This window comes from Neopsephotus bourkii, unplaced genomic scaffold, assembly GCF_033783945.1.
Source record: "Neopsephotus bourkii isolate Nb327-2 ecotype Australia unplaced genomic scaffold, CSIRO-AGI_Nbou_v1 NB_1634, whole genome shotgun sequence".
Lineage (NCBI taxonomy): Eukaryota > Metazoa > Chordata > Aves > Psittaciformes > Psittacidae > Neopsephotus > Neopsephotus bourkii.
In genome coordinates this window covers 4534359-4552777 of record NW_026902109.1, presented here as the reverse complement: position 1 = coordinate 4552777, position 18419 = coordinate 4534359, and the positions used below count along the sequence as shown (strand labels likewise).

The window sequence follows — 18419 nt, the reverse complement described above, 5'->3', positions numbered from 1 at the left end:
CATCACCAGTGCTGAAATGTACTCAACTGCTTTGCAAGAATGCTCTGTAACATTTTACCAAACTTTTATCTTTAAAGACTCTTTTTCAGAGGGTACATAAAACACACTAACTGGGAAGCAAGCATCATTTCCTAGTTGATCCTTCTGCACTACCTAGTAGATCCTTTAATAAACTACAAGGACTGTGACAGAAGTAGTAAAACATTTGTGGTAGTAAATCCACTAGTAATTCCTTAGAGCAGGAATTTCAGGCAGCTGGTGAGGACATAGCATAGAAAACACTTTATTTATGATTTACAAACTCTGTTACCATTACTAGATAACATAACATTAGAAAACAAAATCCAAACATTTAGAGTCTACAAAAATCTAGAGGTTTAGATTATTTTCACATGAGCATTCTCATTTATGGTATATAATAACATGGGCTTTTACAGCCACTGAAAACAAAAACATCCCTTCTATGACTTGCAAATAGCTCTTTTTTGAGCATACAAGAGACACCATTAATTGGATTAAAGCAAATCTACACAAACTTGGAACCCATATGTCAAACTTACAAAGTTTAAGAAGGTTAGTTCTCTGAGGACTAGAACCCCAATACATCGTCAAACTTTTCCCATGGGAGTCATTTATGTGAAAACAAACCAAAGAATAACTAAAAAGATGACAGAAAAATAAAAGCATGCAATGAAGTTGATTTCCAATGTTCTTCCATTCCATTACACCACCGGCCAATCCAACCCCTGATTTGTAGGAAATACTGTCATGATTCACCACAGTAAAAAAAAAAATCTACCAAAAACTTACTAAATAAATGAATTAAATTAACTAGATGAACTAGAAAACAATCATCAAAAAGATTTCAAATTAAAAGTATGCTTTCCACCAGGATTAAATAAATTCAATCTTCTTAAATGCATTTTGATTTAAAGTTCTCAAAGCAAATTTATTGTCGAATTAGTATAAGATGGAAACAAGAATAAGCTATTATAATGCCAGTATTACCTTATTCAAGCAGATTAACTCTTGCTAATTATTAAATTACACATCTGGCCTGCTGTATATTCTCAGTTCAAAAAAAGTTCTAATTAGCTATTTGAAAGTGTTAAGGGTGATAACCGAATATTCGCTGTGCATATGGATCACTGTCCGTTGCCATTTTTGGTCCCGTGTAATGGTGGTAGCTCTCTGGATGAAAGTGTTCACAGTGAAGGCTAATCCATTCTCTTTCAGTACTGTATCGCTCTGCTTCAGCAAGGATTCTAGTGAGAGCCATGATATAACTCAAAGCCATCTGAAGGGTCTCATACTTGGACAGCTTCTTATCTTGACCCCACTGTGGAACCACCTTTCTCAAACGATCAAAGGCTGTGTTCAGCCCTTGCATCCGTCTTCTCTCCCTGGCATTGGCAGCCAGTCTTCTCTTTGCAGCACTTTCCATCCTTTCTGAACTGCAGTTCACAACACAGCCTGGTCCACTTCTGCACTGGATGTCTGACTCCATGCTTGAATCCAAATGACTGGATTTACAGGTTTTCATATTCGATGCAGCCTCAGTTTCACAGACACAAAGATTACTTTTTAAAAACTGGGTATCTAAAAAGTGGTCGGGAAAGCACTCATGTGAGTAGCCTGCGTACCTCTTGATTCGGTTTCCAGATGCCAATGATATGATATTTTTCTTAGCATCTAGTGATAGAAAAGATAAATAAAAGGTCTTCTAGTTCTTCTGAAAATGTCTGAAAATTTCTTCTTACTGTTTAAATGAAGAATGAAGAGTTTTTAATGTCTTGCATTTTCATTCTTTTAATTTCTTTAAACTCACGGAGATAGAAAATAATGAAATCTCCATTCTCAAAATGTATGTTACTGAAGAAAATGGTCCATTTAATCCAAAAAGGATCTTAACAGATTAAAGACATTTCAATTCCAAATGAAAGAAGTTCTGATTCAGTTTAGAAAAGTATTTTGAAATGATGAATTGTTGCAATCTGAAGATGTAACTTCTTAACAGAAATCTCTCCTTTCTTGACTCCTGCTGGCAAGCAATGATTGTGTCTTACAGACAAGATGAGGCTTTATAGAAATTGCAAAAGCTAAACAGGTGGTAGCAGGTGGGCGGGCGGCACTCTGCTTCCATCCCAGTACCTTCCCACCCTGGGAACTACAGGGGGAAAAAAAACCCAAACCAGTAAAATCCGAACATCACAGCCTTCAGCTGTTGAGAAGTCTTCCAAAGCCAGTCTGTCCAGCCCTAACAACTTGCCATCTGGAGCAGTGTCTGGCTGGCCCCACAAGACCCTGGGCAGTTAAGCAAAAGATCCTTTCAATGGATAATCTGTTGCAACACAGGGAAAAAAGAAAAATCTCTGTGCATTGTAGTATTTATATTTCAAAATGTGAAAATTCTACTTAGACAGTATTAAGGGTAGAAGAAATAGCTATTCTAATGAAACAGAAGAGAATTAGCTTAATGATATATGGCCAAGAATGCTACTGGCTTGCATTATACAGTACTAAAGTAAGTAGACTCTCTATCAGAAACACTTCAGAACCCTTCAAAATTTTAATATTGTACAAAGTATGCAACACTGCAGAGAGACTAGTATCTTGACGAAAATGGGCATTGTGTATTTGCCTGTCAGCAAATCAAATGTCATTAAAATAATTTAAATATATTTAAACAGTTAAGATGTAGCTATGAATTTATGTAATAATGATTGCAAAAATATTTAGATAGGTCATGATACAGACATACACAGAAACATGTAATTATACAAATTATATGAAAACTGTCCTGTTTAATACACCTTATTAAAGTAAGTAAGTGTATTTGGGGGGGGGGGGGGGGGGGAAAGAATGTCTTTCTTGTAATATCCCTAAATAAGTAAATGCAATAAAAGAGCATGTGAAGAAATCTGTTTGCTGGCAGTAAGGGATCATTTCTGCTATCAGCTGTAATGATATAGAAGCCACCATACATACATTCACAACCCATAACCAAAACTTATTTCTTTTACAGTACTTGTATTATTAAAACCATTATCTACATAAACTTAGAAGGAAGCATCATTTTATTACATACACAAAAGGTAAAAAAAAAACAAAACAACCCTGCCATGCAATGATTTATTATCTGTATTGATTTCAAACTTAATTAAATTGTTACCAGCATTCATAAATTAGTAACTTTTTTCATTAGAGACTGAATACTGTATATTTATTTAGAACTATAGCTCAATTGTTTTCCTTATGACCCCAGAACTTGGTGTAGTTGTAAACAGCCGATTAATCCCTAGCAGAAGCAATGACAATGAAATGAGGTTGAATAATCCAAAAACAATAGGATGCAATTGAACACTAATGGACTCCAGCACAACAGATGTTGAATGTAGACTGTTACGCCCAGTTGCTCTGCTCTTAATATTCTGAATCCTAATGGTCTTGAACAGACAGTATAGTTGGGGTAGGGAGTCTCCCATTATTCCATTATCAAAATGTATGCCACATCTTCAATTTTTAAAGAACTATAACTGCATCATGTTTCATTATAAATGTTCAACATTCCTTGGTGTGTGCATTGACCTGTTCTCCTAAACATAAAGAACTACTACCATGCCTTAAAATACTACTTTCTGAATGACAATTTCTGATTATTTGTGTGTGAGAGTTGAGAACAGCACCATTCAGAAAAAACCCACATAACCATATGTCTTTTACAGAAGGATCAGCAATTAGAACATGTGAGGTATTTCTTTTCTGAAAACATTTCATGGGAAATATTGCACATGCAGTATAAATAAAAAAATACACCTCTGATCTTCATGCTATTGCTATAGCATATTTTAGTGTTACAGCTTTCTATGCCCAAATATGTCTGTTAATTAAATCCTTTGTCTCTTGAAGAAAAATCTCAAAGGATTTTTAATAAAAATAAACACAATAAAATGAAGGTGTTTTGTAAGTTAATAAATATTGTGTGTTTTCATGAGATAGCTATTACTCATTTCAGAGAATTAACCACTCTTAGTGTTAAGAGTGCTGTTAATTTCATAACAGAAATGTGAAATGCACCCCTTTAAAATATCATACAGAATACTATCGTATTTTTTCACTTGTCAGCTGTTCTCCTATTTTTAACTTAATATCTTATGAATTACAATGAAGACTTCAAACATACCAAAAATCAGTTCTTTAAAACTTTGTATTTTACTCCACTAATGCATAATAATGTAATACGCAATGCTGTTAATCTTCCGCTTCCTAATTGATTCACCATCTACATCATGCTTTGACTAACACACGGATATAATCTCAAGAGAGAAGCTGTGATTTATCGCTCTTACCGAACAAACTGTAACTTTACTTTAAATGATTTACTACCAAATCCCAGGACAAGAGCCAAAATCCATCTGGAGTAACACCAGACCTCTAACAGGATTTTACAGCTTATAGGCAAAGCTAAAAATTATTCCATGACAGATTAAATGCCTGGTTTTCATTACTTACCATTTTCTTAAGCTTCTGCTTTATGAAAGAGAAATAAGAGAAGTAAATGTTAAGGTCTCATGCAGACCAACTGATTTAGTTCATCTACATAGCCCACCAGCCATATGAAAATACATTAGCTCAAGCTTTTAGAAAATAAACCTCTTTATTGCTCAGTCAATAATAGAAACGCTACCAGTGAAATTTTCCCAGGTTTCCCCCACGAGGTGTGATTTCCTCTATATTTCAGCTTGTCTCTGTTATTGGTTTTGTAATTCTACTCCCTTCTTCATTTGTTTCTAAAATTTCTCTGAGGTCTTATTCTTTGAACTATTTTTCAAATTATTCTCAAAATTGCTGGAAGTTTTCAAAAAGCTATTAATATATTCTGATGTGATATACTTTCTAGATCCCACCTTATATTTTCTCATCTTTACTGTACATTAATAATTTCTCAATAATTTACCTTTACTCTTATGTTATAATCTCAAGCCAGAAGAACATTAGAATCATCGGAAAGAGTCTATACTTGTGTCTACTCGATTACTCAGATTTCAATCTTTGAATCTCTGATTATGCAGGTACAAATTTAGTGTGGCTCCACGACCCTTGCAGCATTATTCTTGATTCACATTTTAATTCTAAAGCAATATCTTCAATCAAAATACAATGTTTTTCTCAGAAAAAAACAAGAGTGACAGGCATGAATGCTCTTTCAGTCATAAGCCAAATTATTTTAGCTTTGCTAAGTCACCACTAATACTACGAAAATAAAGGGGAGTTTCAGTCCATGAAAGAAACAAACTATTTTCAGGATTTATGACTACATAAATACATATATCAAAAATTGCCTGCTAGGATAGTTAATAACTCAGATGTCATTATCACAGCACCCACTATGAAGAGCTGGATTTCTTCCATCTGTAGTAATATGAAAAGCAAAATCTAATTACTTCTGTTGGCCAAATAATAATTTTAAGAGGAAGTGAAAGTAACATTTCTGGTTATAGTCTAATTAGTCAGTACCTTCTCTAGTTCTTCCAAAAATAACATATACAAGCAGTATGTCAAAGCAAGAATCTTACCTCTTCCTTCTAGCCAGCATTCACTGTTTAATCTCAGATAGATCCTTTCTGGAAGTCTCATCAAGACTTCTTACCACTGTAGTTTATACTGAGCAAACGTGAAAGACTGGCATGCTGTATGCTGCTTAATTAAGAGCAGGTGGGTAACTAGCAAACTATGACCATCCTTAAGGGCCCAATTTCTAGTATTATTCAGCTCACAAGACAGGCTAGAAATCCATGGTGTGCAGAATAATGGATTTTCCTTCCTTGGTTATTTACACTCTTTTCCCTATCACTGCTATAGGACAATCAGCAAACAAAATAATTCGCAAGTGAATGCTATACCCCCAGCAGACAGGAAATGTAGACACTAACTGATACTGTTAAGTTGATGTAGCAAACTTACAGACAAATTGAACAGCAAACTACAGCAGTAAGATGAATTTACAGTCATTTCACTTATGGCTTCCCAACTTCATACTGGACACCCTTTTATACAGAGTGCTTAGAACATTTCATTTTCCTCTTAAGTCCATCTGGGGTGAGCTTTTCTTTCTAACAGTTCAACAAGTAAGTCTCCCAACCACACTTAAAGCTCTACCTGCCATACTACTCTCAAGCTATCACTTCTTCTCAATTTATTCATTTCTCCTTGACAGTCATCCTTTTCTATTCCATGTTACCTTTCTTGACTAGCTTTCCCTCAGGTGAGGCTCAAAACGCATAGCCTTCCTCAGTGATCCTGACCAGAACAGCCTTTCAACGTAACTTTGTTTTAAAGTGTGATTTCACAAGAGGTCTGAAACCTCAAAAAAAAAAAAGGTAATTAAATAGAAAGCCTTCATTTTATCATGGTATTAGAGGAACATGCTTTGAACATTCAACTGTCTTCAAATGCTTCCCACCTGTATTACATATTGAATATGATTACTATTACATATATGCATATATACACACACAAATATACATGAGACAGCTCATGAAAAGAAGGAAATTTCCACTTAGAATGGTACTGGAAGCCACTGCACCACTAAGGCAGCAAAAAACCCTCCGACACATTATTACAAAGCCAGCAAATCTTCTGAGTATTTTACACCACAAAGGTTCTCATGTGCCCACAAATAAAGTTCTCTACCAAGGTCAGTTACACCTGTGCATGTTCAGGGATCTGCAAAAGCTGGCCTAAAATTTCTCACAAAGAGACCTATAGGCAACACACAGTAGGCGACACACAAATCTCGCACAGTATTCACTGTTCACGATTCAACCAGCATTGTGCAAGGAAGCTTCCATACTGAAATAGTACAGCTTAAATTTAATGTTTGCCTTACAGCTGCCCTAGCTACCCTGTGCAAAACACTGATCCTCTGATCATCTTTCAAACATGAATTAACTTGTTTGGCACTAGCTTCAGTAGCACTGGACAGTACAAATTTGTCCACAGCAACCACTTCAAAAAAATTAAAATTACTTGTTAGGCATTACGAAGGCATTTTGGCACAGGCGAGAACAGAATCCCTCCATCTGGATGTAATTCAGTTTCTCTAACTATATTTTATTTTCCTATATACCCAGTTTCAATATAGCTTCAGACTTATTAAAAACACTACCTATGCTATGCACCAATAAATAGATGAGAGAAGGGGATTTAGTTTACCCTCTAGACTCCAGACAAGAATTACTGTCTTTACAGTCTCTGACAGATGTTTTTCTAACTTGTTATGAAAAACCTCTAACAGGGTAACTAGCAACAAGGGATAAACTTATCTTTTACTATACCAGGCACCTCAGGATTAGAAAGATGAAGTAGGTGGTTAAGACGTACTTCATCAGCTGATTTGATTGAAGGAAGTATAAACTTGGGACTCTTGCATTCAACTCCAGATTCTGGAGTAAGCAGTACTTCAGAGGTTACTCAGTCTTGGTCCTGACTTCCCTCTGTTATAGCCCCTACACCCCTCTATCCTTTCCATGTCTCCCATCTCATTTTCATCCTGCTGTTCCACACTCTTGTACATCACAATCACCTCTGTAAAATAAGAGGATCTCTGAGATTACAGGGAGATAAACTCTCATGCTTCATCTCCTGTGCCACTGTCCTCCAAATACAATAACTTTGAACCAGACACTTGTTCCCAAGACTGGAGATAATAACAGCCAAAGTCCAGCACATGTGAACTAGGATTCATGTGTTTATTTTTAAAACTTTATAAATGTAACAAAATTTAATGAGTCCCTGACACAGAAGCAACAGCAGTGCTACAAACAAAACCAAAATATTCTTTTCTCTGTCAAAAGGCATGAAGACCCTCAGACTGAAGCTGACACCTTACCAGCACCTATAACCACAGAAAACTAAGAAGACACATAAGCTAGTACTGCAAGTTAGTCAATATATGGAACACTACAGTGTATATCTATACTATAAAGACTTTCACCTGCAACCTGCAACCTGCTTCACTCAAAGCAGAAAAGGAATTAAAGTGCAGGCAGTTTAAAATACAATACAGTTTAAGTATGAAAATGACTGTTAAAATTGTTGAAAACGGAAATACTTCTTAACAAGTAGACAATAACCAAAAACCACAGAGTCCCTGTTTTGCAGAGCAGGAAGGTGCACAAGAAAGCAGCTCTGTAACGGGTAAAATATAGCGTCTAATGCCATAAACATGTAACGACTTAAGTATGTTTAATATTAATCCCTAAATAATCCCACTGAATTCAGTGGCAGACTGCTTACAATTTTTAAGGTAAGCACCACCACTTGGAATTTTTGGGAAAAGCACAGAAAGACAATGGGGAAAAACAAGGATCACAAGGTGTGATATAAGCAGAGACAGAAGCAGGAAAAGAAAGTGAGAATAAAAGGAAGATGAAAAACAAGGAAAGGTTTCAAGTGGGCTGAGCTGCGTCAGTTTACACTGGCTGGGATCTGTAGTCTATAATATTCGTGTCTTTTTTTTCCTTCTTAAACTCTCTGTTGTAACTTGAAGAGAATGTAATGCACTTTGTATATGAATTAGTTATACATCTGGTTCCTAACCAATTAGGAAGAAGAATCTCAAAACTCCTCACTTCCCAAAACATAATTAATGCTACAATTAATGCTGCTTGTCCAAGCCAAAATCATATATAGGGTGTGCCATACAGTTTATTGACTGAAATAAAAATACATGAAGCAACAATGGTGAGGGTGATGACAAAAATGCTGTAATATTTCTATATAATAATTTTTCAGTTCAGGAGGAGTTATTTTCTTGTGCAAACAGGCATAAAATTACTACCCACTGCCCTGCTTCTCATTGATTTTTATTTGGCACAGTTTGCCAGATGCTGTTTGGTCTAAGTGCTGCCTTGACCTCCACTGGTGACGCTGGCCCCTTTTGGCTTTGTTGTGCAGTATTTTCCCAGCAGGGAGGTCCCACCCCTTTAATAGTTCAGTTGCAAGTTTTGCTAAAGGCTTATAGGTTCCCCATATGTTGTACTGGAGGGGCCAGCCTGACTGGAATTAACTCAGAAGTGGCGTCCAGCATTGTGGCTGTAGCTGGCCCAGAGGAGATTATAAATGCCCCAAAACTAATTAAATATTTTGTCTCCTGCTGGTAAACAAAAGTGAATGAGGGCAAAAATATGAAATGCCTGATTTAACTAGGACCTGTAAGTAGCTTGACAACGGCAACCCTGAAGTCAGTGGTGCATGATTTAAAGGCCTCTAATGGGTCAAAGCTGTTACACAAATGAGACTTTTGTCGATTATCCTTCACTTTGCATACTTGCAAAATGGTTACATAAATGTACTTACTACCTGTTTTCAAAATATTTCACAACAGCATTTCTGTGGTAAGAGACATGCAGTCCAGATATTTCTTTGGAAGCATCCTTAGCTTTCACAACTGCACTGAAAATATATGGAAAATAAATGTGTCCACCTAAAGAAATATGTACAAATAATAAGTGACAGTATTTGCAGTAACATTTTCAAGGATCTGAACTGACAAATGGTACTTTATAAAAATGAGACAGAAGAGTTCTCTAATTTAATAATATATTTAGTAACATTTTTTAACAAAATTGTTAGCTAAGCGCCTTTTTCAAGGTTTCTCTATCAAAGATATATAGAATATAGAAGAATATGTATTAAAAATCAGTTAAATTATTTAAATACAGAATAATATATATTTAATCAGCTATTATTTAAATAATGGATCAAGTGATTTTGATATATGTAATTCAGATTTAATGTATTCAGTTCCGTAAATTAAAAATCCTCCTCATAGCATTTTAAATATTTTATGTCCATAAGGGTATGCTATATTTTAAAATACGCTACTGCAGACTTAACTTCTTTTCTTTCAGTAATGTATAATAGTTGACACATCAATATTTGATTAATAAGTTTCAGAATGTGAAGAAATGTTCTACAAAAAAAAAACATTAGTAAAGAAAATTAGAATTCCAAATAGATGTTCTACATACTAATTTCACATACATGCTTAACTTCTCATATTTATGTAATCCTACTGCAGTTAATGAGAGTAATCAAGTGTCGAAAGGTAAAAACAGCTGCAAGTTTTGCTTGTTCAAGATCTCAGATCACAATGCTGTCAGCATGAACTAGAAAGTGACTTGTTTAACGGAAACACAATATTCACCTTTTCTGGGAGGGAGTGTGTTAAATCCTCATGTGTTCCATAAACCCATTTTTACTTACTTTTTTTTTTTTTTTTAATTTACAATAAGGTTATCTTTACTTGCTGAAATTCAAAACTTACTGAAAAATGGCAAGGATCAAACATATGGGTAAAATAAAATGAAACCTCAGAACAAATTGATAGCTACATGTATATACCTACATACATAGAAAACATACATACATCTCACTTTGTTTTTTATAGTACTTTACCATTAGATTCTTGCTTTATATTTAAACTGTTATGCAAATTAAGTAATTTACACTCAGTTTAAGTTAAAAATTACACTATTAACTGTAAGGGCTGATGTTGTACTTATTGCTTTCCAAATTACCCAGGAACTTTTGTAGCTGTATTGGTTTGCATCCTGCCAGACAGATGAGTGCACATGCACACATGCATATAACGCATCTGCTCTTTTGTCCAAATGGACAGCAGGACGCCACAGAGGTTTTTCCGTCAGAACAAATGCAATTCTAAAAGATTAAGTTGTTCTAGTTAGGCACACGGTAACATTTCATGTTTCAGATTTTCAGGTCTCCTAAGTGTCACATTTCCAAGCTATAATGAATTAGATGTGACAGCTATATTCTAAAAGCCACAAGTAAAGTGGTTTTGAATGAAGAAACACTTAATGTGGTGATTGCAAATATATAATGCTGAATTCAGAATGCACAAGGACAAATTTTTCCCATTAGATACATGAGAATAGAAGAGAATAAAAAGTGATAAATCATGACTAGAAGAGCAAAAAAAAATCAATTCATCCAATATGTAGAAAAAGGACTGAATATTTAGTACCAAAAAGCTTGTTGTTTTTCTCCCATAAACCTAGCTGCTTTTTCCATCCCTTATTTCAGAGATTTCAAGAATCTCAAATGACAGCATACTATCAGACTTTAGCAGAGTTTTCTCTTGAATTATCCAAACTTCAGAATGGGGAAGTTTTCCAAGACTTAATGAATACCACAGTGGAAATTTCTAAAAGCTTTTTATAGCAATATATTCATCCACTTCTGTTAAACTGGTTTCCTTCTAGGTATTCAAAATAAATGACAAAATCTTCCTTATATAATTGCATACATTGTTTTTTTTGTCATCAACTACTCATGGATCTTAATTCCCAATGCAAAAATTGCAGTAAGGCAGCTGTATTTCTGTTGCAGCTGGTCTTCTTCATAAACAATTAAGAAGCAAAAAGGTATGTATTACTTATTTTTATTTACAGCTTTAAAAGTAGTGCCTGGTCATAGTAATAACTATATTTTTGCAATTCAGACTCACTGAAAAATGCTCTGAATGAAAGTGCTATCGGTTTAAAGAATTAGGGACGCTTTTAGAGCAAAACACTAGGAGAACTTCCCACCCAAGTTTTCCACCAGAAAGTCAAGAATGCGAGCTTTACAGCAATGGCTATTTAATCGAACAGACAAACCTATAAAAAGATCAAATAGCTGGAGGACAAAGTTTCAAAACCATGAACTGGGAATACAGAAAATATTTACAAGAGCAAATTCCTAGATATTTTACCAAGGAATATAATAGTGGTTCTTCAGAAGCTTATATTTTGTATTTAATTTTGATACCTTTCCACTGTACTTAAATCGCAAAGTATTGGCTTTAGAACACTGATTGCTTTGGGGAATATTACAGTCTGTGATACACAATCAGGTCATCAGAGCAGATGAGGCCTTATAGGCCTTATATGTTTGCATCTATGAAATGCAGAAAATACTATCATAGTTACCTAATAATCCCAGACAGCGACCCAGTGAGAGTCTGAAACTACACAGAAGTCTGTCAAACTGCATAGAGATTAGTTTTCCTTATTCTCTAAATCTTTTTGTTTAGGGATAGCATGTATCTTCTTTAAGGTAAGTAGCAGCCATTTAATGTATCTCAAGTATTCAGAGAATAAAGAAGCTGGGAAATTCCAAGTGTTCAATGAAGAGGAAACAACCTTAAATTTTTTACAGGTATCACTGAAACCCAAAACATATCACCATATCACTCTGTCTTCCTTTGAATGTTGAGTATGGATGTGAAATAGGCACATTTATGACTGGACACAGAACACAAGCTTGTATCTATTTTTTTCAGAAGGGCTGTTTTCTAGAAAGGGTGATAATGTATTCTTCAACAAAGTATCTATTGATCAAACTGGTATCAATATATTGCACAAGGCCTTGGCATAGGTACACATTGGAAGAAGCATGTGAAAAAATTTGTCCTAGTGAAGAAAAGACCAGCATAATCAGTCTCAAGTCTCAATAGGAAAAGTAAAATCCCTGAAAACAGCTGAGGAGGTAAAACAAACACAGAGAACTTAGAACTTCTCTTCTACTTTTTCTTGGCTGACAGGGAAGTCAAACAGATGGGATGAATTCATATTTTAACCTTTCAAGGATCAAGATTCCACCATCTTTTTGTCCATCTCAAAATCCTAGGGCATAGCACAACCCAATCCCATTCAGCAGGGAAATCTAGCAGAGATTACACCTCCTGAAGTACAATACCCTTTAGAGCTCTCCCTAGAACTGTGACTGTACCACCTTTTAATCAGTGCTAGTCCTTGATGAGACAACTGAATCCTTTGTCAAGAACTTCCAAAATGAAAGAGAAGTACCAACTAATTGGTATTCTGACTGGGACTAATTCAAAGGTGTCTCCTAGTACCTTGGGATATGATGTATTCTACTTTGGAGAGAATAAGTCAGTCAGAGATTGATGAAGGGGTGGTGAGGTCAGGTCTGCAAATACAGAACCATCTGCAGAGTCTCCTGGGTTGGTACCTGCAGCATAGCAATTTACAGGAGCAGGTGTTTCCTTTTAATCTACCTTTTTTTTCTGCTGAAATTGTAACTTTATTGAGAAAGTGCCTGTAGTTTGTTATTAAGAAGGTACTTTGTTTATTGTTGCTATTAACTGCTGAAAGGTTTCTGAAAGTTGTAGTAACCACACTCCTAACATTAGTAAGAATACAGACTGTGAGGTTAAATACGTAAGTCAATCAGACACATCTTCAGAAAGTTGCTATGCATAAACAGATTAAAGTACAAGAGACTGTTTTAAAATCAGTTATTTTCTTTTTAAAGGAGCCATTTCTGTCCAAATATGGGTACTAAAATTATCACAGTCGTTAAGATAATTTATTTCTGTTTATAGCCATAAATATTTATAGAGAAAGGATGCTTTCTGAAACAAAATAAAATTTCGAGAATTCCAGATGGGATTTCCCACCTGAATTGAGCTTGGTGGGATGGGAACTCTGATAGGTGCTGTTTGGTTTGGATTCAAAGCATAGCAAAAGATCAGTAGAGAATATATCTGAATTCAAATTCAGGCTCCTGGCTTTGCTACACTTCATACCCTGCTCCAGCTCTATAATAATCTACATAATATCTTCTCTAGCCTAACATCTCTCAACCTGACTCCCAGATCATACAACCTATCTTTGCATCATTAACTCCAATCAGTGGCAAAACCTGAGGCTATGCCCTTAAGTATTTTAACTATGGTGACGTATTTCAGACTCTACACAGGAATAACACCTCCTTCTTCTGCTCCTCACAAATGTAATTCATCAAACTCCTTCCTCTTTACAATTCTAGAAGTGTTCTTGATAAATTTTATTGGGTTTGCTTAATGTATTTTATCTATCCTGTGATTCCTAACATGACAAAAATTACATACAGGAAAGTGGTTTCTTGGTTTGAGTGTATCACCAAAAAGGTCACAGAACACTAGAAAGTGGATAAAACTTAAGCTTATGTCATTTATGACATTAAAAAAATGGGAATTATCCTCTTTTGCCATTCAGTGAGGCAAAAACACAAGTAAAAGCAAACCTCTCACTAAATTTATCACCAGTCTAAACTAAAGGTCCTATACTAAAACTGACCTCTAGTATAAATAAATAAAAATAAATCACACTTTTCTACTGTCTGCTAACACACTGGGTTTTGTTATTCCATTTTCTTATTCTTTTGAAAAATTTTAATTATATTTCGCAGTGAATTTTAGGAACTAAAAGAAGGACAGCGACTCAGCAATTGAGAAAAATACTCTGGTTCTCCTTTGTTCTGTCTTTTTGTTTAAGTCTGGTAATTAAAGACAAATCTACTCCTCAGAAGGAAGGGGGAATAGAAGTCAGAATCAAACTGCTTAATTGGCAGATTTTTCTGACTTTTAATTGAAATTAACTAACGTTTGCCTGATCTGGTATCACCCTAATTTTCATTTAGTTCCCTTTTTTTTTACTTCTGGGAAGGTTCCCTGTTTCCGGCATGTCTCCCTGTCACTCTGATAAATACTGAGACAAAGAAATTCTCCCTTTCCCAGAATTAACTGCCTCATCTGTTGCTAATTTCCCTTCCTATCCATTACGGACCACATGGCTCCTTTCTGGGACCTCTTGCTGTCATGGAATCTTTATTTCTACCTTTTGCAAAATTTTCCAACTTTGATAACAACTTGCTGTCTACACTCATCTAGGTAATACAAAAGAAATGCAAACTATTTTCATGAATACTTTAAGTAGATCTGTTATGTGGCTTATTATATTAAAACATGGCTTCCCAGTTTATTTTCACCCCTTTAATCTGTACATTCATTCCACAGCAAAAAACTTTAATGACTTATGTTGCTCTATTATTTTTCTTTTTTTGCTTACTTCCTAAGGGTTATCTACTTTCTTCCTGACACCTACGTGAGGTATGTCTCTGCAAAGTCATATACCAAAGAAGTAAAATGAGCAAACGTGCATTAAAATATTAATGTTTCACCTGTCGGATGTAGCCACAGGTTTACTCAAAACTAACAGTGACCTGTAGCTTAATGACCTCATGTGTCAGTGGACACATGATAAAAAACTCCCAAGCACACGGGAATTTTTAGAATTGCATTTTCCCTTCACATAATTTGCCCTTTTTGTTAAGAGAGCAGCACAAAAAGTTCTGCAAGTCCTCTGCACCAGAAACACTAACCAAAGAGACACTGCATTTCAGAACCTTCCCCTTAGTATCTTCACTTAAATTTAACTCTGGATTCGACATTTTAATTTAATCAAAACAATGAAAGTTAACTGTTTTCTTAGAAAAAAAATTAAATTCCAAACTTCTGCATTACTAACTGTAGTATTATACAGGCAGTTTCAGAAAATTCTCTTTTTAAAAAAGTTTTATTTAAATAATGAGGAAGGTCTAGCAACCTGAATTAAGAGTCGTCCATGGAAAGTCCACTGAAGCCCACAGCACTCAAAAGATTGTATTTAGCATTATAAGAACCTAAAATTGTGCTACTTGGATTGAAGATCACGATACTAATATTTATTTAAATTATAGTAGTCTCTTCACAGAAATCTACCTTTCAGTATTGTTCCCTTTCTGCATTTTCTGTGCAGACTTTGGCTTTTGGAAATTAACTTAAACATCCCTGTGCTCCTTTTTTTCTTGATGTGACTCATGCAGTTTTGAATCTGAATTCTCATTTCAAGTGACAATCAGACATATCATTTGGTGCTAAGGTAACTTAAATTTGAGCAAGACCCTGAATGCTATGATAGTTAAATTAGATTAACAATATATAGCTAATAAAAACACCAGGCAAATCCGTCACATGAAAACATAAAACAAGGCCATACAAATTCCAAATAATTTGATTTGAAGATTGCGTAACCTATTTTCTGCACTAGGAAAGATGAACAGAATTTGTCACAAATCATTTCCTTTAATGTTGACCAAAAATTTGCAGTGTATTAAAGTATGTCTAGGCAAGTACAATCATCAGGTCAACTACACAATATTTCATCAAAGTAAATTTGCTACTCAGAAAATAAGTGCTCTTTTTCTTGCCACTCTCAGCAGCCTTGCTTATTTTGCATATGGTTGCATGTTTAATTAGCAATCCTTCTGTAAGTGTCTGCAATTAGCACAATGATGATTAATAAAATAACTCCTTTAAAGCTCCATTTAGGCAGCAGAACTGCACAATCAGGTATAATTAATTCATCATTAATAAATCATGGCTGATTAACTAATCTGTTGATTACAAACACATTACTGCATAATCTCCCACCTGAGCTCTGGTGATTTTTCTATCCTGAACAGAAATAGAGACAAAGTAGCAGTAAACTATAAAAAAAATGCACTAAGCAGCAGAGATATTGGTTGGACCCGGATATTTAGATAGCAAGTATATTTAAAATTTACTGGGCTTTGTTCATTATTATTTCTCTAGAGTTAAAAGAAAAAAATAATTGTACTATTTGTTAAATGTGGATGAATAATAATTGCTTCTTTAGTTCATTTATATTTTTTTTGTTGGTTTTTCTCCCCCAAAGAATCTCACTCTTTGCATAAACTAGCAGGAAGTAGCAAATGCAGCAGAACAAGCCTGCAGTATCACTCCTCGAGAAGATCCAGGTAATAGCTAGAAAGTGACCAATTTGCTTTGTAAGGTAGCAAAGTCAAGGTGGCTGCTAAATGACACTGTAACACTGCTGTTAAGCTGTCTCCATAGCCTGTCTTGCATTTCATAATGAGTCCAAGTTTACAAACCCATTTCAGGCCCATGAACTTCAACAAGATTTCAATAGGAAAGAAAATGCATTTTCCATTCTGAAATTCCTTTTGCTTGCCACCTAGCTCTTGAGCTTTGTAGTGCATTTAAATCACATTTTTAATATATTCTGTGTAGCAGTAGGAGCTAGAAACTTTTATTTCAAATGAACCATAGGATTTTCTCACTGTTACCCCAGATACTTAGGCTTAAGTAAGATGTAAGTAACAAGTTATGATAAAATTCAAAATAACTGGAAACAGGCACAACTAAGATCCTCATCATTTATAGACATTCAGCTGTTCTCACAGACATCCCATGAAAACGCCTTTGAGTTCAAAACACTTCATGCTGAAATACTGCAAAGAAAAAGAACTAATGCAAAGCTTAGGAGAAAAGCGAATTGTATAGGAAAACAGAGTTTTAGCTAGAGTAACTGAAACAATTCAATATTGCCAGTAAATCCAGAGAAAGACCAGAACACTAAAGGAAAAAGTGATAAATCTGAAACAGTAAACTTCTTGAAGAAAATTACAGATCTTCAGTCTTTGAAACACAGATTACATTGCTGTGACCAATAAGGTTTTATTGCAATTTTTAACCAATTTTATGTGCATTGATATGTCAATCTCTTAAATCCTTCTGCTAAAACTGTTAATTAAAAATAGACTAAGCAGTAGTACTACGAACCACTGCAATACCATTCATGTTTGAAAACTACTGTTCATAAAAGCACATTTCTAAACCATTTATACTTTTTCATATTTTAATTCAAGTAAACTAATAAACATATGAGCATCATTTCAATATATGGCAGAGAAATCTTTTATTATTTTTTTTTAAAGAACGTAGTCAGATTTCATGGAAAATGAAAAGGAAAACTGAATGGAAGAAGTCTTGATTATTTTATCAGAGAAGTTTACAATTCAAGCCAGGAAGCAGGAATGGCTTCTAACACGGAATCTTTAAACAAAGAACAGAATCATTTAAAAGCAGAAAACCAAGACTGTTGTCAGGGCATTTTCTGAGGTCAGTGTACATACGAAATGGCAAGATAAAAGTGAAGAAAATAATACTAAGAATCTTGAAGATTAGGAATATTGTCAATACATTTTTTTTAAATGAACAATAAGTAATCAAAGGCTTTTGAGGACAGTGGTAATTCACTGCTTAGAACTAAGATATAATCAGTGTAATATGAATTATTTGAAGGTGTGGAAGATTAGTGTCATTTTTTTCATGGTGGGTTGTTGGGGCTTTTTTTTTGTTTGTTTTTGGGGGTTTAGGTTTTTTGGAGGAGGATTTCTTGTTTGAGTTTTGGGGGGGGGAGGTTCAGAAAGTCAGGTTTCCTTTTAAAACAATAGCAACTCGCCCTGCAATGTCAACTCTTCCATCATTACGCAGTGAAATCTTCAACTCTCCTCCACGGCGGGAACATTGAAAAGCTAAATGGAAACAAGAATCCATGGTTAAAAAACTAGTATCTATCACAAATTATTTAAAAATCCAGAAACACTCATGGAAATGAGGCATCTGTCTCCAGAAACCAAGCAGCACTAGGGCAAGAACTGTTCTAGGAAACCATGGATGGACTGTCTTTATGGATGAAGAT

At 34.9% G+C, this 18419-nt stretch overlaps 2 protein-coding genes across 14 annotated transcripts in view; both read right to left on the bottom strand.

Annotated features, from left to right (window-relative positions):
- Window positions 1-18419, bottom strand: part of PBLD (phenazine biosynthesis like protein domain containing) — a 79604-nt gene that overhangs the window by 45235 nt on the left and 15950 nt on the right. For 5 of the 13 annotated variants that reach the window (XM_061374011.1, XM_061374007.1, XM_061374009.1 and 2 more), the window contains one exon: window positions 18139-18252. The exons of 7 other annotated variants lie outside the window; for them this stretch is intronic. In XM_061374011.1, coding sequence (XP_061229995.1) covers window positions 18140-18252 — 113 coding nt within the window. In that variant the 3' untranslated portion in view covers window position 18139. Of the gene's footprint in view, window positions 1-9424; window positions 9457-18138; window positions 18253-18419 lie in introns of those variants that run through there. One more of the 13 variants, XM_061374010.1, reaches the window with a different exon arrangement.
- Window positions 268-2807, bottom strand: ATOH7 (atonal bHLH transcription factor 7). Its single transcript, XM_061374013.1, has one exon. It carries the CDS (start codon window positions 1541-1543, stop codon window positions 1109-1111), a length of 435 nt encoding a protein of 144 aa, XP_061229997.1. The 5' UTR covers window positions 1544-2807; the 3' UTR covers window positions 268-1108.

Coding starts and splice junctions, on each gene's coding strand:
- ATOH7 (XM_061374013.1), bottom strand. CDS start 1,543: ATGAAAACCTGTAAATCCAGTCATTTGGATTCAAGCATGGAGTCAGAC.